At 38.0% G+C, this 25311-nt stretch overlaps 1 protein-coding gene across 3 annotated transcripts in view; it reads left to right on the top strand.

The window, feature by feature from the left end:
- NAV3 (neuron navigator 3) overlaps positions 1-25311 on the top strand; it is an 862925-nt gene that overhangs the window by 812096 nt on the left and 25518 nt on the right. For all 3 annotated transcript variants that reach the window (XM_039497831.1, XM_039497841.1, XM_039497851.1), the window contains 6 exons: positions 3181-3204; positions 5405-5482; positions 17652-17735; positions 19722-19833; positions 21389-21510; positions 23285-23457. In XM_039497831.1, coding sequence (XP_039353765.1) covers positions 3181-3204; positions 5405-5482; positions 17652-17735; positions 19722-19833; positions 21389-21510; positions 23285-23457 — 593 coding nt within the window. The remainder of the gene's footprint in view (positions 1-3180; positions 3205-5404; positions 5483-17651; positions 17736-19721; positions 19834-21388; positions 21511-23284; positions 23458-25311) is intronic.

Here is a 25311-nt window from a genome sequence, read left to right as displayed (position 1 = left end):
CGTTGTCTCAGTCCTTGTGTTGCTGGTGACTAGCTCTGACATTGTCTACTGTTGACAGTTGCTGCACTGGCCAGCAGAGCATACTGCCTCCATTCAAAGAGTATTGCAGCTCCTCCTCAGATGGGGGCTCCCTCAGTCCTCACAGTCACTACTGAAAAGCCGGCATGCCTCTCTGAGTTGCCTCTTGGGGTGGAGTGTCTCCACACACACTAACCCCAAAACAGGCTCTGGCAATAACATTTAGAATAGGGCCTTTCACTTCCGTTTTCCTAGTGGAAGAAGCCCTGCTGCCACTTCCCTCTCTTGGAGGCATTATAATCTATTCTCATAGGGAATATCAAAAGCTGTATTTCAGCTCTGATGTCAGTTTTTAGAAGAACTGGCAGATGGACAAAAAGCAAATGATAAAGTGACACCTGGAGCTTTCATCATTTGTTTGAGCAGTCAGCAGTTTTGCAATATCTTGGTCCCAATATTTTATATTGTTGCAAGGATATAATAATACTTTGTGTTTTCATAACCTCTGCCACTTAAGATCTCAAAGCACCTTTCAACCATTAGCTGAGCCTCACAGCACCAAATTTCTAATAGGTGACATGAGGCACAGAATTCAAAAGACTTAGCCAAGGTCACACAACAAGTCAGTGACTAGCAATACATTTTGAGACTTCTGACTACCAGTTCCCTTCTTTAGCCACTAGATCACACTTCTTGCTAAGTTATTGATCATCTAGCAGTGGTGATGGAAGCTATAGAAAGGTTTTGTTAAGGGCAAGGAAAGAATTAGGACTATAAAACTAGTGATTGCGCTTGCAGGAAGAAAATCCTTGATCAGAATTTCTCCTGCTGGGTCCTCTGTGCTCCAGTGAAAAAGTTCAGACAATCTTGCAGCAATTAATCATAAAGCAGTGCACAAGTGGAAACTTCAGACAAAAGATTGGCTTTCGGTATCAGATCAGCTGAACATAAAGAACAACGTTTCATTGTTCAGTGATATTATTCCATGCCCCACTTCTTCCAGAAAGAGGTAGCTTCAGAGGGGTTATGGTACACATATTTCATTTTTTACCATTATTAGATCCCATCAGGAAGAAGAAATATAAGAGATGGAAGTTTTTGACAGTTCAAGCCAAAAGTACCATGCAAGAATTCCATAGCATTTCAATAAATGTCTTGAGTATGCATCCGATGAAGTGGGCTGTAGCCCACGAAAGCTTGTGCTGAAATATATTTGTTAGTCTCTAAGGTGCCACAAGTACTCCTGTTCTTTTTGCGGATACAGACTAACATGGCTGCTACTCTGAAACTTGAGTAACGATGTTTATCAATCTCTTTAACCACTGCCTTAATTCTTAGCATTATAATTTTGATGCAGCTTAATCAGTAATTAGTGGGGAGACCAAGAGAGAGTAGCAGGTAAAGAGCATGTTGTTTAGATTATTATCAGCAGAGATCAGCAAAAGAGCTGGAGTCTGAGATTCAGAAGGATGTACACTTTGACTGCTGATATTGCATTTCTCACAATGGAGAGGTCCAATGAGAAAGGACTTCAGAATGTATTAGTTTTTTCGGTATGTATTGGGTTTTTTAAATTGTTTTTGTTTGTTTGATCTAATTCCATTTGTGGTTTCAGATGGCATTCAGACATATTGCAGATCTAGCTTTTGGAGACACTGTGCATGTAAGGTTTTGTTTCACAGCACAGTGGGTATTAGTAGATTGTGGCATATCAATAGTTTCTCAGCTTTGACAGTAAACTGGTGTAACTTACTCTATAAGGAGCTGACAGGAGGTGTACAGTGGTGTAAATTTAAAATAGCCTACTGTCATTTATACCTTCTTACACCCTTCTGTTTGTTACTTTATTTGCTATATTCCTCTCCACTGGCTCCACAGCATGTGACATACACTTAGAGTCCCTTAGCTTTAGTAAGCCAACTAAGAGGTGATGTGTAAGGGAGTTGTAAACTACATGTTAATATTTTGTTGTGAGGCAAAACATTTGATTGTAGTGGAGTCAGTTTAAGCTCCCTTTAGGCTCCCGTAGACTTGCCTCGGAATTTGGCTGTCAGTATCACATTATGTTCCAAAAGCCTGAGGCTGGACTGTTGTGGTGTTAGTTTGCATTTTAATTTTACACCTTAGATTAATTAGTTTTGTGTCACAGGTTACAGTTTACACGTTGGTATTGCCTCCACAACCCCATTTCATTCCTTCTGTTTACATCCTTCACCTAGCATCAGAAGACCAGGTTTCTGGAACTTGCCCTTTTGAGGAGTGGGTATGGCTTCCTGCTCCATTCTGGTTTTTGGCCAAAGGGAGTCATCTAATTACAAGATGATGTGCTCCCTCCTTTGCCAGATATGCACTGGCTGCCATAGTATTGTCAACTGCTTTGGGCCCAGAAATGAAACAACCTACATCAGATCCCCATGTGGCATTTTCAGTTGCTTCATTCCACAAGCACAATAGTATTCATGGAAGTACAGAATTCTTTTGAGTTCCTTGAATGACTCCTCTTCATGATCATTGTTTAGAAAGCATCTTCATGTCTAAATGCCCTAACAGTGGTCACCATTAAAAAGTCAACATTTACAAAGTCGAATGTAAGATACTACCACTGTTTCATATTCTAAGGCCTGCATTTGGCAGTAGCACAGTATCTCAGATAGCATATTTTCATAGCCATTAATAAATGTTGATTTTAAATTATTGCTAGATATTACTGTAATATATATATATTACTCTATTAGTTGGGTGGCCTGATTTACTGTAAAACATCTGTAATTCCACTAGTGATTTTGATGGTGGTATCCATGTACACACACACACACACACACACACACTCAGAGTTATACTGCAACAAACTTTCCTTGATGTTTTATAACTGCAGTTGTTACTGCAGTTCTTTCATTGTTCCTAAGAATCTTTTAGCAATTATGATCAACCTGATCCTGCTGTCATTACTCAGGCAAAACTTTATTTGCACTCAATTTGAGTTATTCCCAGTAAGGGCAAAAGGAGTTAATTCACTGTTTTTATTACAAATCTTTATTAAGTTTAAATTCAATTATTTGTGCAGCTATATTGGGACACGTAATTTCTTGCTATTTTTGTTACCTTTATTATACTGCATTTTATTCTGTTTTTAAAACAGCTATTTTCTCTCTCTTTTTGCAGGCAGAAGAAAAGGCACATTCGGAGGTAAAAATCTTCCCTCAGTGTGATAGGATGCTTGTATAGTAGTATTATTAGAGCTCATTAGTTGACAGTATTGCTACAAAGCGGAGATTTGCTGCAAATAAAGACACTGTGCTAAAAATGCGTTGCAGCTGTGCTGACAAATGGTTTTCTAGTCCTCAAGCTGCAGAATTTTTGCATCAGTTACAAAAAAGGTGGAGAGAGTCAATGAGTATCTCAACCTTGAGGGTGAAGGGGTCGGGATTTGTCTCTTTTCAGACCTCATCAGTACAGTTCCCTATTGAGCCAGAAGCATCTATGCAGATCAATGCAAGTGCTTCCTCTTGCGAGCAAGAAAACAAGGTTCACTCTTGAGCCTGTATTACCCACGTCATATCATGTTGCACAGTGCTAAATTACTGAGACAGTCCATGTTGATGAATTTTAAAGAAAAGCAGATTGTCACCACGTGTAAATCAGTTGTGAAGTAGGAAAAAAGCCACTCTCTCCTCATATTCTATATGAACTAGTAACAAGAGTAGGTCAGCAGCTGGATCCAATTATAGCCTTACCCAAAGGGAGATATTAGTGCCATTTCTGTTGGAGCACCGGTAGTAAAATGGCACTAAGGATCCTGCCACTTCACACAGACACGCACTTTTTTGGAACATTTTTCTTAAACCTTCCTTGATTCCTGCAATCATTCTGCATTTCTTCCACACTCAAAATGTTTAATATACGGCAAAGGGTTGATAATGACACTTGTTAAAAGGTGTTATGAAATACTGTGGAGGTGGGGAGAAAAATAAGCATATCCTCTCCTACCTCACAGTATATTTCAATATTGATTTCACCTAACACTTTCTAGGGCCTTTTCTATGAAAGCCAAAGCAGAGGATTTACTGTTAATTTACAGCAGCTTAGGTGGCATTTTTACATACTTCACTTCCCAGTGCACAGAGGAGAAATTGTCCCTCTTTTTGTCACTTTGTGTCTTGAAGATGAGTTTCATGGACATTATCAATCTCTAGGGGAAAGGGGTATTGGAATAGCACAACAGGAGAACCACCTTATTGTAGCTGCAGGAGTGTGCTACAAGTGTAGCTAAAACAAAAAGGGGAGTAATTAGCATTGAAAACAACGGAGAGAGTTTGGGGAAGGGAAAACAGTCCAGAATGAAGAGAAAGCTTAGTAACCTATGTCCCTTGCTTTGCACCAGTGAGAACATCCTTGGTTCACACACTAGCCTTTGTATCTGTGAGTACTCGTCAATTTTTAAAGTACGCACAGTATTTTTCTTATTGATTTTCATGGGAATCACCCTGCCAAAGCACTGCAATCTCCTTTATAAATGTAAGCATTAGTGTGAAAATGATGTGTGTGCTCACTTTTCTTGCCTGGCTTTACCCATCTTACTTTTGTGCTGGGGAGGAATCCATTGTATGTGAGAATCGGAGAGAGATTTAGAGGCCTATGTGCCACCTGAGCTCTCAGATAGGAGTTAAGTGGGGTTTAAGTGATGCACAGGCATTGTGCTTGATATCTGTACTGGGTGAATTTCATCCTCGTGCATTGCATAAAAATATTTTTTCTGAGGCAAGTGTTTTTCCTAAAAAGAAACATTAGACTTGGGTTGAATTTATTTTCACTCTTGAAAGTATGGAGAAGAATTTAAATGTACTTGTTATATTTGTCCCACAGTACAGTATTTTTAAACGTATGAGGCATTAAGAGGGCATACAGTTATATTGCACTGAATGCAGGGGACATTTTCTATAGCAGATGTAGTAATCTTTGGATTGAGTGCATCAAGTTCTTCTATTTTCAGGACCTGAGGCTTTATTAGGGGATGGTACAAATGATATTGTATATATCGAGCCAAATTTTCAAAAATTAGGGCCTAGAAAATTTGGTTCCAAACATCACATTTGCATGTTCAATCTGGGAATTGTGCACACACTGTAAGTACCCATTTGAACATTAAATAAGGGCTCCCATAAATGGGGCCTTTGAGTGTACAATGGAAACATGCACGAATGCTATGTGCGCAGTTTAGATGCCAAACTATTATGATTTTATAATTTGGCTTTTTGAGTATTTTACAATTAATATATATGGAATTACAATACTGTAAAACATTAATGATCCTCTAAAGAAAAAATAAAGGAAATGAAATAGCTGATGAAACAAAAATGTGATATGAGTTTATCTGTTCTCAAACCAGCAAATTCATAAACTCCGAAGAGAACTGGTTGCATCACAGGAAAAAGTTGCCACCCTCACATCTCAGCTTTCAGCAAATGTAAGTAGTTTTTGCTTTATTATTGTAAATAATTCTTGAAACAAATAACTTCCAAAATCTGCTAGTCTACTAATAAGTTCTTAAAGATGTACCATAATCTTTCAGTTCAGTGCAAGTGAAAGGTGCCTAAATCACAGTCCTGGAGACTTGAGGTCCTTTTAACATGTATTTATTTCAATATGTTTATAATGCACAGATAAGGTTGGTCTGGGGACCTATATCCACTGAACAGGGACAATATGAGCATTCCACCAAATAGCTTGACCCAAAATGGAAGAGTTCATCTCCTGGTGTTAGAGCCTTGCAGTCTCCATGCTGCTCATTCTTTAGTGTCTCTTATGATACTGTCAACAAGAGTACAAGCTGTAATGTTATTTTGTGATGTGATACCTGTTCCCTAAGGACCCAATTCTACTGCCCTTATTCATGTTTAATACACCTCTACCCTGATATAACGCTGTCCTTGGGAGCCAAAAAATCTTACCTTATTATAGATGAAACCGTGTTATATTGAACTTGCTTTGATCTGCTGGAGTGTGCAGTCCCGCCCCTCGGAGCACTGCTTTACCGCGTTATATCCGAATTCGTGTTATATCGGGTCGCGTTATATCGGGGTAGGGGTGTACCTGAATAGTCTCATTTTACCCAAGAGTGACAGAATCAAGCCCAATGAAATGAAGCCACCAATCCATTTTATGGGTTATTGAACAACTAGTGGAATGTAAAGGACTTGGATCATATCTGGTCAGAGATAGATATGAAACAGCAACCTATAGCAATGGTGAAAGACCCTGTATTCCATTATATGTCACCTAAACCAGCAAGTCCTCAAAACACCTGTTTGCTTGTCTGAGCCATAATGATAGTCTCATTTTTGTGATGGATATAAAATTTCTGCTACAGAGTACATTTGTTACATTTTTTAAAAAATTGAACAGCAATTTTCGGTGCTGCCTTACTGAATGATATAGACACCAAAGGAGACAGTTAACTCATATCAGCTGCAATAAAACAATACACATTTTTGAAGATTTATTATATTAGTATACTAAGTAAAAAAAATCCTCTCTTTGGAAAATTCGAATAAATACCTTATCATCAATTTTTTATAAAAAGAAGAAAAAATAAATATTGAAGTAAGTACTATGTTGGAAATATATTTTGTGTTTCTTCCAACTTCTGCAAAATGAATTAATTTGGCTTTCACTGAAGTAGGGTAATTGTCGTTGTCATGCAGTAAAATGTAAAGTGTCATCTTATGAAGGTGGTGGGCGTAGAAAATTATCCAGATAGCTTCCTTAGATAATATGGTTTTCTTACAGTATATTTATTATATATATATGGAGTTAAGTGAAGATTAAGATCAAGAGACTTTCCAGCATAGCTAAACACACAGTTGTCCAGCCAGTTCTCCAGAAAGAGTTTTTACACAATCAAAATTTTCCAGCTATTTTCCTTTGTTGAATTACTGGGTAGAGAAACTGAAAAACTTAAGAGCCGTCACTAACTTCACCTGTGCTACACCAGTGTCCTTTAACACATACCAGTTAGGTTTCCCACGAGGATATGGCACAGAGACAGTGGTATTTGCTTAGAGGACAACTTGCACCTAACCATGGAAAGTGGTCAGACTTTGCAGATGATACAAAACTACTCAAGATAGTTAAGTCCCAAGCAAACTGCAAAGACCTACAAAAGGATCTTACAAAACTGGGTGACTGGGCAACAAAATGGCAGATGAAGTTCAGTGTTGATTATTGCAAAATAATGCACATTGGAAAACATAATCCCAGCTATATGTATAAAATGATGGGGTCTAAATTAGCTGTTACTACTCAAGAAAGAGATCTTGGAGTCTTTATGGATAGTTCTCTGAAAACATCCAGTCAATGTACAGCAGCAGTCAAAAAAGTGAACAGAATGTTGGGAATCATTAAGAAAGGGATAGATAAGAAGACAGAAACTATCATATTGCCTCTATATAAATTCACGGGACGCTCACATCTTGAATACTGCGTGCAGATGGGGTCACCCCATCTCAAAAAACATATATTGGAGTTGGAAAAGGTTCAGAAAAGGGCAACAAATATGATTGGGGGTATGGAATGGCTTCCATATGAGGAGAGATGAATAAGACTGGAACTTTTCAGCTTGGATATGATAGAGAGCTATAAAATCATGACTGGTGTGGAGAAAGTAAATAAGGAAGTGTTATTTACTCCTCATAACACATGAACTAGGGCTCTCCAAATGAAATTAATAGGCAGCAGGTTTAAAACAAACAAAAGGAAGTATTTTTTCACACAATGCACAATCAACCTGTGGAACTCCTTGCCAGAGAATGTTGTGAAGGCCAAGACTATAACAGGGTTCAAAAAAGAACTAGATAATTTCCTGGAGGATAGGTCCATCAATGGCTATTAGCCAGGATGGGCAGAAATGGTGTCCCTAGCCTCTGCTTGTCAGAAGCTGTGAATGGAAGATGGGATGGATCACTTGATGATTACTTGTTCTTCTTATTCCCTCTGGCGCATCTGACATTGACCACTGTTGGAAGACAGGATACTGGGCTAGATGGACCTTTGGTCTGACCCAATATGGCCGTTCTTATGATCTTATGACTATTTTGAACAGCACCATTTCCCTGCTATTTCAGTCTCTGAATGATATCAGTGCTTGGAACAATAGCAGTAGATTGAAATTAAACTCAGGCAAGATGGATATGATAACAGAGGAAGAATAAAACACGTTATGAAAACTGGTCAACACTCTCAGAAGAAAACACTTTGTGGCTTTGAGTTCTTTCTGGACACATAACTGACACTGCAAAGGCACATGCCAATAGCTGCAAAAAGTGCCTTCCACTTATGATTGTCTAGAAGTCTGAAATTCATCTGCATAGCAAGAGAGTTGATCGTGATAATCCATGCATTTGTGTCCTCCAGATTATTGGAATGAGCGCTACCCAGCCATGAAACCTTAGACGTACACAAGCTCCATTTGGAACGGCATGCAGCATCTTGCCTGTCAAGCAATGCTGGTCAGCAGGAGCACATCATCCTGGTCATTACACACTGAATACCAGTTTAAGTTTGAGGTTTGAAGTTACTGGCTCCCTATGGAATGCCAGTTTAAATTTGAGGTGTTCAAAGCCCTCCATCGGTTGCACCAGGTTATCTCAGGAACTCTCTCTTCCTTGATGACCAAGGCCAGTTACCACAGGTGCACTCCTCAGGAACAATGAAACAATCACCAAGAGCAAGAGTAGTGTGAGGGGATGACAGAGCTTTCCTTGCAGCTGGTCCAAAACTGTGGTGATCCTTTGCTGTTTACAGTGATGTAACTGTGTTGGTCCCAGGATATGAGAGAGACAAGGCAGGTGAGGTAATAACATTTATTGGATTAACTTATCTTGGGAAAGGTACAACCTTCTGAGGTATGCAGAGCTCTTCTTCAGGTCTGGGGAAGGAAGCAGAGTGTCTGAGCTAAATACGAGTTGGGACAGATTGTTAAGTAGAAGGGGTTACACATGTTGGAGGCGGTCACTTGAAATGAAGTGGGCAATTGTGAGTTAGATTGTTATGCATAAAGGGTTGGAAGTGGGAAATTAAGGGTAACAGGCAGTGTGGTGTGTTACAAATTGTTGTAATAAGCTGTAAAATGATCCTTCCTGTAAGAGCTAAAATGACCAAATACTTCTGACAGGACTGAAGTTCTATCTTTTCAATGTAGCTCTCCCACCGTATCAATGATGATAATTTCTTTTTAAAATGTTTACCTCTCCTAGAATAAGGAGAAGAGGACCACAGAGATGATGCAAATTTAGACTCTCTGTAGGATTTATATAATTCTATAAGGTACTCAAGATATCACAGTGATGGATGCAGTACAAATATAGATAGATGTGGAGGGGAGACCATTATAATACTGTGAGTGGAATTCATATGCTGCAATAACAGTGCTGATCTATAACGAATGGAAAGTGCGCTATTTCACAGAGAGCTCCCTGTTGTTCCTCCCAGTTGTCATACAGAAATGACATGAGTTATTGAACATGTTACCAGGAGATAATGCAATATAGGGAATGTGAGCGCTGTGTGTACTGTGTGCAGTTACTATGGTTTCAGAGTTACCAGATAATGACTGTACAATCTAGTGAGGTTTTTAAAGGCAGTTGAGGAAATAGCTAGAGTTACCGTCTTTGGTGAAAGTTGAGATGTTTGAGAAATAATATTATTGTACATTTTACTTGGAGTGTGCTTCCCTAATAATGTGTGATAACACAATACATTCAGAATGTACTATATCTACTCAGTGCCTTCCTTACTTTAAAACCTAGAGGTACTGAGAATTCTGGAATGGTAAAATTTAGACCTACAGAGATTTCCATTAATTTGAGGAAATGTCTGTGCATTCTCAGGTACCAGTGTGTGGTAGCTTTGGGAAAATGATGATTCTCTGATGAGACTAGGAATCCCTCAGCGTGGCTTGCTGTGGTTGGGTTACTCCACTGAGATTTATAGCCTGAATGACACACCCCTTCTTGGGCTGTGATTTTTTTTTCTTCATATCTTACAAGAAAAACAATATTGGGCTTGATCTTTACTTTGATGGGAGGTTAACATAACAGACAATCAAAAAAACAAGGATGCCTCAGGATGTCATACTGGTGATTCGTTAGGTGACACTTTTCCTTCCACTACTGAACCAATGTTCCAACACGTTCCAGCACTGCCCCAGAGAAGACCAGGAAGCAGTTTGTCACTCAGCAAGTCACAATTTGCCTTCTTCTGTCTTCTCCCATGTTCTGATCTAATACCAGAAGCAGCATATGATACCCCACAAGCAAGCCTATCTATGCTTGCCAGCATGTTGGGGTGAGACAAGTAAAGTCTAGGCTCTACCCAGTCCCCACCCTCTCCCACTCACTTGCACAGGGATGAGGGACACAGTGGCTCTTCCCCCTCCTATGCTACAACTTGTAGCACAGATAGCCAGTGCAAGGGAGAAAGGGGATATAAGGTTGGGGTTTTAGTCAAAATTACTTTTTGTTTAGATTTTTACTTCAATTTAATTTTTTTAAAGGAAAAAACTTGAAAATGAAACAAAAAATCATTTTGTTTGACACAAAATGACACCCCCCCCCATTTTTTTGGAAACAAATTATTTGCACAGTGCTTTTGTGCATCTGTGTGTATAACAAGAATGCCAAGTGGTAAGACTTCTAGTCTCAGGGGAAGGATAGCACCCCCAATAGCACAGTAAATGCATAGACTCTATATTTGTCTGTATATACATATATATGTAAAACTCTGTGTGAGAGTATGTATTTGTGTATGCAGATACGTACCATGTGTAGTGGTGATATCCATGTGCTAAACTAAACTTATCATGCTCTCTTGACTGTGTCACCTGCCTACTAATCCATCTCCATGGAAATTGCTCATACCATTCTAAACTTGTGAGCAGTTTAAAAGACATGCTGTTTGCAGCAGGAAAAAAACCTCCCACAGAAACTTTTCCAATTTTTCCAAACCCCTCAACATCTGGAATTCCTCCCAAAATTATACTTTTTTGGTGCATGAAACTCAGGGGTTTCTTATCCTCCATGCATCAGTAGGGGATTTAGATTCTTTATTAATTAAAAATATCTTAGATGAAAAACAACCATTACTTATAACTGCAACTTTCTTGAATGCTGTCACAAGATATATATTTTACAAATCTGTCTGGTGAAAATCACTGTCAGAATTAAGTCCAGTCCTAGGCTGCTTCCCTCTCTTATCACTGGTATAAAAGATTTAAGGCCTAATAGAAAACACCTTCCTATAAACCCAAAGAATCAAAGGGACCCTCTTGTTGATATGATACATGTAAGTGTGTTGTGTGTGTTTTCTTGGGCATGTTTTATCAGATCTTATTTACTATTAATAAAAAGTACAGAAGGATTTTTGTTTTCAATAAATTAATGTATGTAATCATGTAATTGTTATCTGGACTGTGAGATTTATTCTGTTCACAGAATAAAAATATATAAATATTGCAAATTAGTTTACAGGTAATTTTTTATATATATAGTTAAAAATTAATTATCATATGACAAACTCAGGTAGGCTTTTCATTTTATTTAGACCCTTTCATCTTAGTAAACACAGGTTTTAGCTATCAAATAAATACAGAATTCTATTTGTATATCTTTAAAGCTCTGAGGCATACATGACAAATCTCCTTCATTTCACTCATTTTGATACCAAAGTTACCTACATTACACAGAAATGTGAAGTTATTTAAAGCTGAAATAATCGTGAACCAGTCAGCATTCTAGAAGTTACACTAAAAGAAGGAATCTCACAGCATTTTCAGTTCCCTGCACAAATAATTTTGTGGTGTCCCTCACGTTGGGTCTTTGTCACACATTACCTCTCACTTTTGGGCCACAGCAAGTCAAATGTTGTATGAAAGAATTTCCTGTATTGTCTTGGCCCGGACACTGTTTAACCATTTCAGATATCCCTGTTGTGGAAATACTCATCTTTTGATCCTTAGTCCGTGAGCCTCCAATTTCCCAGTCCTTTCAGTATCTGGAAAATATGCAACCCTTTGTTCTCACTCTGCTCTGGGGAGGAAAACCTATTGCTAATATTCATCATTACTAATTATCTCCTCACCCACCCACCCAACTTATTTTACTGTATAAAGTTTCTCTTGACAAAGTCAAGCAAAAGTACTCCATCGGAGTGAAAACAGAACATTTTTGTCTTTCATTTCTTTTCTATATTATTATGAATCTTTTCCTTCATTTCCTTAGTCATGAAAGCATCGTGGTAAGGCTTATGCAGTACATGTATTGCTACAAGAATTGACAAGTTGAAATATGATCAGATTAGCCAAGGCTTTGCTTTCTGTTTTTGGGTTGAAGCCTGTCAAGTACAAGGTAGACCATTCTTCAGATATTTGGAAACCCTTATTAAAAGTTTTGCTTGTTTGGGTTTACTTTTGTTATGCAAGTTCTGTTATATCAAGCACTCTGCTTGATTTCATCTATTTCTCTCATTTGATACACTCCAAAGGGTTTTACTTGTGAGTGATTAAACCTACACAGAGTCCAGCTGCTGCTTGGGTGCTTAATTTACAGTTAGTTTGAGATTCTGGCTTTTAGTCTGTTGCTTGGTTCTGTGCCACTGAAGGGAAAATCTCAATACTAATTAAGAAAGGGCAGCTTTTAGTTCAAAATGTATCCAACCAGCAAACTTCCTGCTTGACTGACGAGGGCTAAGATTCCAGTCATCAGCCTGAGCTTCAGTCCTCCCCTGTGTTTTCAGTGTTACTTTGATCAATGCCTCGTAGTGTATAAATCTGAAGGGTGCATGACGGCAAAACTGTAGTAGACCCAGGATGCCACTAGAAAGCAGAGGGGGTTCTTTGGCTAACACTCTTGTTTGGCCAGCCCTGAACCACTATCCTGCGGCCAAACAACAAGATAATAGCAGGAGGCGAGCAGGAAAGGTCACCAGATGTACAGTCACTTCTTGCAATCAGCCAGATCCCTTGTGGCCTCTCTCACATCCTTTCATTCAGCCATGTCAGGTGGGAGGAAATTTATTTACTTATCTTTATTTTATAAATGTGAGCAGAGCAGTACAAGCTATAAAGAATGTGAGCAAACATAGCCTTGGGTATATAGACATGACATTCAAGGTAGGCATTAAACCCAAGATTGTATTTTCCAAGAATGTCATAAAATTCAATGTGTAAAATCAGGTTCTGGTTGTCTTACACTGTGGGAGTCCTTCTGCAGATCCTGTGCACCCACATCTCCAGTTGCTTTCCAAGGGAGTTGTAGATGCAAGGAATGCAACATCAGGTCGTATAGTAGATATGGCATTAGTTGTATAACTTGTTACAAATGAATAATATTTGGATATCCTTTGCTCTAGAAATGCTTTTAATATTGCCTAACAACATATGCAATTCCTTAACTATGGCTCCAGAGTATCACTTCAAGTACCAATACTGCACTATAAATGTAAAAATATAAGCATGTTGAAATAAGTGGCATTTATGCTAATTATTCTAGAATAGTTTACTCATTATTTTAATTGTGTAGACTGTAACTGAAGCCATCTTCATAATCAGCTAAGCCTTTTGAGATGCAAAGGATTGATTGTTCAGAAATATTATTTTATAAGAAACAAAGAATGGCTCTTTTTTCCATATTAAGGATGATTTCAGTTCTTCACCCAAATATATCAAAAATATATTATTATTCAGGTTTTGAACTGGAAATTCAAAAGTGTAAAATAGGTACCTCATTTAAATTTCTAAATATTAATAAGGGTTTTTTGTAGCACAACTGTTGCCTGACATTACACATTTCAGTTGTGGTTTGGCTAATCAAGCTGAGAGGGCTTTTCCAATGAACAATCTGGCTAGATTGTACTATGCTTAGTCGCTTCAGTGAGAGTAGTACCACTGACACCTGTTCACGAATAGTCCCACTGACTTCTGTTTAAATAAGTGCTCACTAAAGTTGTTGCATGGTCCAGCTCTTTGAATTAAAAAAAAAATTATTTGGTAGGCCATTACTCTATTCTATTGTGATAGACAACAAAGGTAATAAAAGTAAATATTATTCAATACAAAAATAATTATCTAATTATTTTCAGCATACAGCTTGCTTCTCATTCATGAGGTTTATGAAATAACTAACTAAAGAGCATGTTTTGAGCCCCTTAACATCCACAAACCCAGTCTTATTTATACTCCTGACAGAGTCTCTCAGGAGAGATCCAACATCATCCAGATGAAATTCCACTCATGCTTTAAAATTATAGAATTTTTAACTACAAGGAAAAAAATACATTCTATCATAGACTAATTTTTTTTTAAAAAAAATCTATGATTGTGACATAGCTATCATTTTCTAAAGGTTTTCAGGCCACAATATGTTATATCTACATCAGACAATATAACTTTTCAATCCTTAATTTTTCCCATAATCTTCTGGTTAAATATTCATAGAGACATGCAATGTAAATTAAAGATTATACTATATGTAGCTCTGAATTTAAGATATAGATAATAATAAATATGCCCAATTACCTTCCGAAGACTTGTACTTTATTACAGCATAATCATGAAAGAGTGGTATAAATTATGTGTAATCAGAGCAAACAATTGTATGTCCTCTTTGTGGTTTGCATGCGCACACCAAACAAACTCACATCTGGGAGTTATACTCATGGAAAACTGTGTGCATAACTATTCACAGATTTTTTCATGAAGCAATGAATGGAGAAACTCCATTAGCTTGCTGTTAACAAATATAAAATAGGAGAAAATTGGCTGTAGTTCTTTTATGAGAGTATGTTCTACTAAAGCTCTGATTATATGCTGAGTCACCTATCATAGTCAAGAGAATTAAAACAAGGTAAAGTTCCCTGGATTGTTCTAATAATACAGTGCTGATTTTTCAAGTGGAAAGTGGCCTTAAAAACAAATGGTGGTTTAAAAGGCAATTGCTGTTTTCTTTTAACTGACATGAGAGTGTGAGATTAGTCTAAGAAATCAAGTTGTGCTATTTCCAGAACATCAAGGATGACTTTAAACAGTATATATACTGATTTTAAACATATATATAAATCTCCACTGTAATTATATATATATTGTTTAACAGTGTGATTAATCACGATTAATTTTTTTAAGTTAACTGTGATTAATCGACAGCCCTTTGTGTTCTGTGTTGTAATTTAAATCAATATATTTGAAAATGTAGAAAACATCGAAAATACTTAAATAAATGGTATTCTCTTTTTGTGTAACAGCGCGATTAATCGTGCGATTAATAGCAATAATTTTTTTTAATCATGCAATTAATCACGGTTAATTTATTTAATCACTTGACAGCCCTAGTGTGTATACACACACACACACACACACACACATATATATATATATATAAACTGTACTCTATAATTTAGGCTGACAATTTCATTAATGTATGCCAAATATGCAAAACAGATATCTGTATACACAATTGCTGATTAATCTCTAGGAAACTACATGTCTTCCGTGTACACTTAGGCTCATGTTTATAAAAATTTAGCCCTTCAGGCATGAATCTTTCCAGGACAAGCTTAAGGCTAAGTTATGAAATAGAATGCATATCCTTGAGAATATGTTGAAAGCAAATTGTTTGACTACCAGTACCATAAATAATGAAATTTATGACTCTCTCTCTATCTGCTTATAACACAGACCTTTACATGGTGTTGTGGGATCTCTATATCACTCTAAAAGGTGTACGAAACTATTTACAGCCTGCAAAAAAACAGTTCTGATTCGGCCAGTCTCAGGTGCATAATATCCTTCCATCTATGAGAGGATATGCAGAGCGAGGTGATGGGAGGTTCCTTTCACCTCCCAACAGCATACCTTGACATAGGCCAAACAAAATATTCTGTGTTGTATCCTCTTCCCTCACCATTCATCTGTCTTAATCTGTTTTAGATTGTACACTTTTCAGGACACAGTTATTTATTTCAGTGTACTTGGACAATACCTAGAAGATTTTGGGAACAACTAAGTACACCTGAATGCACTGAACAACATTAATAACTGTGCTCACAAAAAAATTAGAACTTGCATCTGAAAAAGCTGTTGAGTAGCATACATGTTTGTATGCACCAGAGTTAATTTTGCACATAAATGGGCGCTTGACCAAGCACAGTTAACTTCTTTGCATGCACATATGCCTACTTTGGGTGTGCATGTTATGGAAACACAGTACAGGTGCCTAAATTTGAAAACTTTGCCTTTAGTTACTTTCATTTTTACTATTTGGTTTTGTGACAGGAGATTCCATAATTCTAGCATGCATTGCATTCTCAATTCCACACACACCCATGTATTTGATTCATGAGTGCTCTCCCATTTGACAAATTTTATGCTGTTTAAAATTAGGTACTTTTCAGGAGCAATGAATTCACATTTTGTAAAATAACCTCTCTCCTTTAACCATATCTTGTTCATCCTCTCTCATCTTGTCAAGGTCCTCCTGTCCCTTTTCTCTGCTTTGCCAGTATGTGTAAGTTAAGTGGCAATCCTCCAGAAAAAAATAAGTTAAGCAAAGTGACCTGTGGATTTTGTGAATCCTACAGACCTCTGTGGAAATAGCAGTCCATTGCCTTATTACAAACTCTTAAAGAGAAATCCCTCCATTTGAATATTTTCTGACCACACTCTTTCTCTTTCTAAGTGACTCTTACAGCCATAAAAATTTAATAACATCACTAACACATTTTTCCTGCAATTCCTTGGGGGTTTAATAGCGCTAACATTTTAGATGCCATGACAATAGACTCTTCATCTAAACAAATAAATACATAACAAATAACGAGTGTGTCTAGTCGAATGCTTCTTGAATATAGTCTGTGTTGGGTATTCTTTGAAAGTTTGAATTAAACATTTTAAAACAAAGCATTGCTGAATTTCAATTTCTGTTTGTTGTATCGTTGAAAAATGTAGGCATCTAACTTCAAAGAAATCAGTGCCTTTATATTAAAACAACACAAGGATAGATATGCAGACTCAACCCACTATAAAGACCAGCGGGAATAAGATTATATTATGGCTCTCCGCAAATGTCTGACACTTTCAGAAGAGTGTTGCTGTATTAGAGAAATAGACAAAGTAATAAGATCTTAAAAGGTCATCATGACAGTATCTAGACACATTCCATAGTCTGGTTCCATGGACTCTTTTAGATGAGCTTTGTATCTGGGAGCCTGACAGCTTAGAATTTTCTTTAAATTCAAGCGCTTGAGACCTTCTGTTGTTATTTTCAGTAATGGGAAAGAATAACGTCAGGAGGGGAGTTCTATTGCCCATAGTGACAAGAAAAGCAAATCACACTTAATGTCTTGAAGGCTGCAACTAAAGAGTTGGAGAAGATAAAACCGAACCTGGAAAAATGGAAAATGCTGTGTCAGTTGGGGTGGGGTGGGAGAAAGCGAGGAGGTGAAGTAGAAAGTACTGAATGCTACTGATTACAGATTTTGTTAGACTAGCCAAAACACATGAATTATACCTTATGTACCATGAAAGCTTTGCTCAGTCCATTTCATACACTAGTGACATTTCAAATGTTTTTCTTCTGTTTCTTTCACAGGCTCATCTAGTAGCAGCTTTTGAAAAGAGCTTAGGAAATATGACTGGCCGACTGCAGAGCCTAACAATGACAGCTGAACAAAAGGTATGCTTACAAAAGCAGACACTTGAATGTGGAACATACCAGATTATTTTAGGGTTTGTGTTTAAATTAAAAAAAAATTGAAAGAAAGGACAGCTGTGACAACAAGACAGACACATCTTTCTTTCCTGGCCATTGCAATCAAATCTTCATAAAGCTCTATAAGAATTAAATTGTGCTGCATCAGATTTACCCTATCAATATCACAGTATGGTTTGAAGATAAAATCTTTCATTTCCAGATTTTAATTAAAACATTTGTGACTCTTGGTTTAATCCATATGGAAAGATTCTTCAACAAAGGCTCATCATAAACAATCGGAGTATTTCATTCCAATCCGACAACATTGTCAGAATACTAAAAATTTGGCAAAAGAAAGGATTTTAAATAGAGAAAAATGACCTTGTTGAAAGTGTTTATGAAATGTGACCAAGCTGTTGTCTAACAGATTTGGTTATGATTTTGCTATTTAGAGGGGAAGAAATATCCAAACCTAATACCTAGTATATGTAATCAGACACATGGTACCAGTTAAAGGAACTGCTGTTGTAGGGCCTGATTCTGCCAGGTGCTGAGAACCATGACCCCATCCAGCAAAGCATTTCCTTAACTTTAAATATTTGAGTATTCCACTAACTACAATGGGCTACTCAGAGTCTTAAAGTAAACCATGCACATAAATACATTGCTGGATTGGCAGCGGGGTGCTCAGCACCTTGCAGGTTGAAGCTCCCAGAGTCAGATTCTGCAACCCTTACTTATGTTGAACAGACGCTTACTCAGCAAGTACTCCCATTGGACCAGACTGAACCCTTTGCACGCTGGTAAGCAATTATTCATACAAGTAGCTCCACTGAAGTCAATGTGAGTAGTGGTTCAGTGTCTGGCCTCCTTTTGATTAAGTGGAACCACTTGCAGAGTTAGGAACTACTCTCCATGAGTAAGGGTGGCAAAACTGGCCCCTAAGTATCTCATGATAAAAAGCATTTTTTGTGACTTTTATATATTAAGCAAAATGTTCTTAAACAGTTTATGTTAAAAACATTTTTTAAAAATTATTTGTAAAGTCTAGTTTCCCTTAGAAGGCCCCTTATCCAGAAGAGATTAAAATGGTGACGTTGAAACAAATCAGTTCATAAGTAAACTCATTTTCCCAGAGACTTGAGAGCATGTTTTGCCCCTTCTCCTCTTTCCTCAGCCACTGAGGTTAAATTCCTTTAGCAGCTTTAATCCTCATTATATAAAATGAGAGTTAGCAGGATTGATTCTTAATGCAGCAGTAATAAAACTAGTTTTAATTAAAATTGACTGTGCATTCCAGTGTAGAATTTATTGCAGGGAAGTGGAACAATGTCACTCTATAAATTGCGTAGCTGTTGTTGTAGAGCAGGTTTTTGTGCTTAACATTTAGACATCTAAACATACTGTTTAGAGTTTTTGGTAATGATATACAAACTGCGGATGGAATTCATCCATTAAAGAATCATCTATCAAGTTAAAGGGTGTAGAAGAGAATATTTGATATGCTTTAGGCTATATAATGACTTTGAACATCGTAATGAATGTTCAGAGGAGATCCTTTCTTAGATCAATATTTAGTGCTAAAATATTTTATTTTTCTTTCATAAGATTCGTAGATTCTAAGGCCAGAAGGGACCATCATCTGACGACCTGTGTAGCACAGGCCATAGAACTTCCTCAAAATAATTCCTAGAATGTGTCTTTTAGAAAAACATACAATCTTGATTTAAAAATTCTTAAAACATCATCATTACACAGCATTTGAAGTCACATGAATGCAAATGAGAGTATGTTAACTGAATATAATATTTTTGAGAGAAACTATATAGTCTATCTGGGATTTAATTTTACCCTTGTGCGAGCCCACTGACTTCAGTTTGATCACTGATGTCTTGTAGTTTTCTTGTATCGTGGAAAAATACTTTTCTTTTGTTATATATTTTGAAACTCTCTCGGCTGTTCCCACAGGAATCTGAGCTTATAGAACTAAGAGAAACCATTGAAATGCTGAAAGCCCAGAATTCTGCTGCACAGGCTGCTATTCAGGGAGCTTTGAATGGCCCTGATCATGCCCACAAAGGTATGTTTTTGTCACTGTCAAAGTAAGTACTAATTTGTTCCCCAGAGAAGAGCAAAGCTGCTGGTTTTCTCTTATTTTGATGACAGTATCTGTAGCAAGGATGAGAGAATTCTGGAGTCAGTGTTTGTCACATTTGTGGTTTTTCCACAGCTGGAAAACTTGCATGTACCACCTATGTGCCAAACAATTCTTGGAGCCCAGACTTCTCAAAGTTGTATGGTCAGGAATCAGTGGCTAAGTGCTGAAAGTTAACTCTTTCAGTACACCTGTGGGTATAAAACATGTCCAAGTAGGCTGACCAGATGTCCCGATTTTATAGGGATGGTCTCGATATTTGGGGCCTTTTCTTATATAGGCTCCTATTACCCCCCACCCCCTGTCCTGATTTTTCACACTTGCTATCTGGTCACCCTATGTCCAAAACAATAGTCAAATGTCAGAAAGAGTACAGCAAAACATGACCAGAAGTTAGAAATGCACTCTAAATTGCAGCTCTGAATGTTGTTGTGCCCATGACGTCAACATTGGATTGAGCAGCAGCTCAAGGGGTGCGCAGAAGGTGCCAGCTCAGCCCAGTGAATTCCAGGTGCTGAATCCTCTTTTTCTTGTAATTTAGACAGACATCACATGACAAACCATATATTGCAAAGGTGTGCAGTACCATTCGTGTTGTTAAGCAACAGCCACAAAAGGAATAACTAGAGAAGAAAGAATGATAGCGAAAGTGACTTTTTGTAAATGTCATTGATCTTTTTTTATAAGTAGCATTATTTATGAACAACTAGCCCAAGACTGTTTTATTAAATGTCTTCAATACAATGTAGCTTAATTCTAGAAGATAGCACTTCTGAATAATTCCTTTAAAAAGTAGTTCCTCTGAGTATTCTGAGGTGTATGCAAGGAGTATATATTCTGGTAATTAGGGTATGGCTATTAGAGACTTAAAAAAATTATAAAACCAAAAGTTTCACTGACCTGTTATCCACTTCCAATATCCTTCACGTTCCATGTCTTTTGTTATGTTTTATTTTCAATAAACTACTGGTTGCTGATTCCCAGGGTGGCATGTCAGGGAATAGCATCTTCCTTCAAAATCCAATTCAGCCAAGGGTCAAGCAGTGTCCAGACCCTTCAGACAACAGCTCTGTAAAAAATAAATCAGTGCTTTGAAAATTATTTAAGCAATTGAACTGTAACATAGTTAGTCCCCAATCCTGGACAAGGATTTGCTTAAATATAAGGGTCCAATTGCATGGATTGCTGTCCAGGATTGGCACCTCAGTGAGAGACTCCTATTCAACAAGATGCTTAAACTTGTGCCTGGCTTTATGTATGCAAGTAGCCCTTGAACTTCAATGGGACTACTCACATTCCGAAATGCCTTGTTGAATCAGGGCTAGAAAAAACATCAATGCCGGTTACATATATTATGTGTATTTTGGCTCCTTTAGAGAAAGAAGGTGCTGCATAAATGTAAGTATGCTTATTACATTGAAACTAGAGTCCATATCACAGGTGGACAGATGGTTTATACACTATTTTCTTCTTTTTTTAGATTTGCGTATAAGACGACAACATTCCTCAGAAAGTGTTTCCAGCATCAACAGTGCCACAAGCCATTCAAGCATTGGCAGCGGTAATGATGCTGACTCCAAGAAAAAGAAAAAGAAAAACTGGGTATGTGCTCAGCGGGTTTAAACCCATCGCCTAGATATTATGTAGCTTCCTCATTCCTGAATAGCATAATGGCCCATTTCATCTACAATATCCTTGTGGGGCCAGAGAGATATGGAGCAGTTCATACCTAGTCACAGTGTGATGTTATTGGCAAGCCAAAAATTGTTGATCACCACTGGGAAGTTGTTTACATCAGTCAGGATCAATTTAAAATAAATATATAACATTAAAATAGCTGCTATGATCAAACAAATGACTGGGCTTTGATAACACTGTTTTAATTTTCTTTAGTAAAATGGATTGACTCAAAAATGTTTCCGAACAATGAGCTGAAATCTGTTAATAGTTCAAACAGTGAACAAGATACAATGTTTAGAGAAATGAAGCTTTTTAATCAAACAAATCACAAAGATATCACACAGTATGAAAGTTTTATTGAAATATTTTCTATACATAATAAAAAAATATGTTTTTGTTGTTTAAAAAATGTTTATGCAGGTAATATTTTAAAATACTCATCAGCCTTCATTCCCTTGATTTGTAATTCCCCACTCTTTCATGTTTCTGCAAGGTGAACTCTAGAGGAAGTGAGGTGAATATAAACCATGGAAAATTTGGCATGCATTTATAAAGAACCCTATCTTGGCATGATTGCTATTCATTTTGGCAGTAGGCTTTTGTACCTTCTAAAAACAGATTATCCTGTATGTCTTCTCAGTTTGTCTCTATTCATTTCAATCTCAAAGTTTAAAATGTAGAAAGGGGGAGTGTAGCCAAAATCCATTTCTTTCTTGTTAAAAATCATGAGCTGGAAAGAACTTAAATAATATTTTTTTGATCAGTGGTCACACTCCCCACTCTCCAATTATACCATTGAAGTAAAGTGCTTAAGTGCCTTACTGTTTTGTAGAGGGATCAGTTTGTCATCAAGTTTTATACAATTTTAACCAGAGCAATTTTCTGAGGAAAAGCACAATTTTTCCTAATATCAGTTACTCTTCTGAATAGACTAATCTATCAACGAATGGGCTAATTGCAATGTGAAAATTCATTGCAAACAAAACTGTGGTCCTCTTGGTTCCTGAAATAAATGGCTCTTTGGCTATTCTGTCCCTTTTCAATAATGGATAAGAGCTTCTAGCGAGAAAAGGCAGTGCTTGTGTATATGAAGAACTTGCTACTTTAAACACAACTGCAATAAAAAAATACATACCTTTCAGCTAATGTTCTTCTCAACAGTAAACTAAAGGGCAAAACTTATATCACAGCTTAAATTCTCTTGCTTCTGATCTTAACTGTAGCAAATTATATGTTTGAATAGTTCTACAATTCAAACTCTTAATAGAAAAATAAATTTACAACCACATCAATTGGATTTTGTCTTATACTTTTAGCATTTGATATCAGCAATGTCTGCCTGTATTCTAGATACAAAGTGGTTATTTAAAACCAGTCACCTTGAGGGGAATGCCATGGAAATGGAATTCCACAGGAGGTTCATGGTTTTAAATGAGCACCCCCTTAGCCTTAGCCAAAGCAATTGATCCTGCACTTTTTCCATAGCATTCAGTTTGCGCTGCGCTGAATTAATTAAAAAAAAAACACTGTATCACATTTTTAGAGATACTGTGTTGCATATGTTAATACCCTGCTTCTATATACTGACCTCAGGCAGTGGCTAGGATGGCATCTGCAAACTAACTCCTCAAAACAGAAGCTGCACAAATCCAGAGAGGCAACGGAAGTAATTTTTCTTTCTTTCTCTTTTCTCCAGCTAAGAAGCTCATTCAAACAGGCCTTTGGAAAGAAAAAGTCCACCAAGCCTCCTTCCTCACATTCCGACATAGAGGAACTCACCGATTCATCTCTTCCATCATCACCCAAATTGCTCCACAACTCGGGGGACTGTGGCACATTGTTAATGAAACCATCACAGTCAGCGTCTGCGTAAGTCTCTCTTTCTATACTAGTTGCTCTTATTAAATATCTGGACTGTGAAACAGACCTCTTTAAGCCTGGCCAGTTCTAGCTCAGATACGATCACCAACATCCGCAACCTTTTCATCTCTCTCTCTCTCTCTCTCCATCCCTCATCTCCTGGTTCTGACAAAAACCTGCATCCCCCATTTAACCACTGCTTCTGCAGCAGTGCTGTCTTATAGCACAACACTTCCACCTTCTCCTCCTCTCACACCCCTTGTGTTAAGTCATCCCCAGAAAGCTGTGTTGAGGGTATTGGGCTTTTCTCAGTCTTCCTTGCAGTGTTCTGCTCCACCGTCTCCTTTGAACAAAACTCCATCAGACAACACTCTCCCCCTCTCTGTTGCTGTCATGTACCATCCCCCTGGCTCCTTCCCATCTCCCCTTCTGAGAACATCCCATGACCTGCTGGACATCCTTCACTACAGATTTGTTCTCTGTGCCACCAGTTCTGTGATATTCTCAGTCAAACAACACTATTTCTCCACTCTGACTCCTACATCCGCAACACCAGCCGCTTAGTCACTTGACTCCCAACTGAAATTCTCTCCTGCTGCTGCACCCTCCTCCACACACATAAGCTAGCTGACTTGTAAAAGATAAGCTTAACTCTGGCTTCTCTCCCATCCTTCCCTCATCCTCTCTCCCACCACCTTTCCTCACCAGCTCCATTTTATTCCTTCCCTCTGTCGCTGACACCAATCTCACTTGCTTATTGTCTTATTGCCTTTACTCTCAGCACCTCTCCTTATATCTCCCTCCCTCTATGCTGGCTTTTTCTCCACAAAGGAAAAAGCATAGTCAAGGGTCCCCCAATCTCAAGAAACCACCCTTGATTTCATTTATTTTTAACTACCATTCCATCTGCTCTCCTCCCTTCACTGCTAAATTCACTGAATGTACCATCTAGAATAATTAATAGAGTCCAAGGCCAGGAGAGACCATTGTGATCATCTAGCCTGATCTTCTGTATCACACAGACCATAGAATTCCCCAAAATGATTCCTAGAGCAGATCTTTCAGAAAAGCATCCAATCTTGGCTTAAAAATTGTTAGTAAGGGAGAATCCACCACAATCCATTTTAGATTGTTCCAATGGTTAATTACTCTCACTGTTAAAATGTTACACCTTATTGCCAGTCTGAATTTGTCCAGCTTCAACTCCTAGCCATCAGATTATGTTACTCTTTTCTGTGCTAAACTGAAGAGCCCTGGGAAGGAAGATAATCGCTGATGGCATTGCTGGTTAGGGGGCTAGGCCTCTGCTCACCCTGCCTCCAATATTTCTCCTGGGACACAATCACACCCTGCTTTTGTCTTCTTTTTGGGTGGGTATTGACTAGACCCACTGGTCAGGTCACCAGTCAGTCTTATCTCTCCTCGGGGTGACTGAATCCCAAGGAAGATATGAGGTCCCCTGCATTCATGACGGGGGAGAGGCCCTTCAGTACATCTTTTGACCCCTGTGGGTGTCCAGTCTCAGCTGTGGGGTTCTAAAAGTCTTTACCCTCTCCTTCCTCCCTCAAGGGAGAGTCTGGAAGTGAGGGTTTCCATGCCCTTTGTAAGGAGAGGAGTTGGTAAAGGTGCCCGGGCCCTCCCTCTCCACCAGACTCCAGCTCTATTAGAGGCACCAATGTCCAACACCCAGGAGTGCCTTCAGGTTGTCTCCCTGGGCCATTTCCTACCACCCACTCTCTCACCAAAGTCTTACAGTTTGCCTCAAAGTAGTAAAATAAAAAGAGAATAATTGAACCTTCAGCCCCTTTGGGCTCAGCAGGCAACCTCTCTCTCAATGAAAAGGCTTCTGCAGCACCTTTCTGC

Source organism: Mauremys reevesii, linkage group 1 (genome assembly GCF_016161935.1).
Source record: "Mauremys reevesii isolate NIE-2019 linkage group 1, ASM1616193v1, whole genome shotgun sequence".
Taxonomy (NCBI): Eukaryota; Metazoa; Chordata; order Testudines; family Geoemydidae; genus Mauremys; species Mauremys reevesii.
Note: the sequence above shows the minus strand (reverse complement) of the source record. Positions and strands in the feature narration are given on the sequence as shown.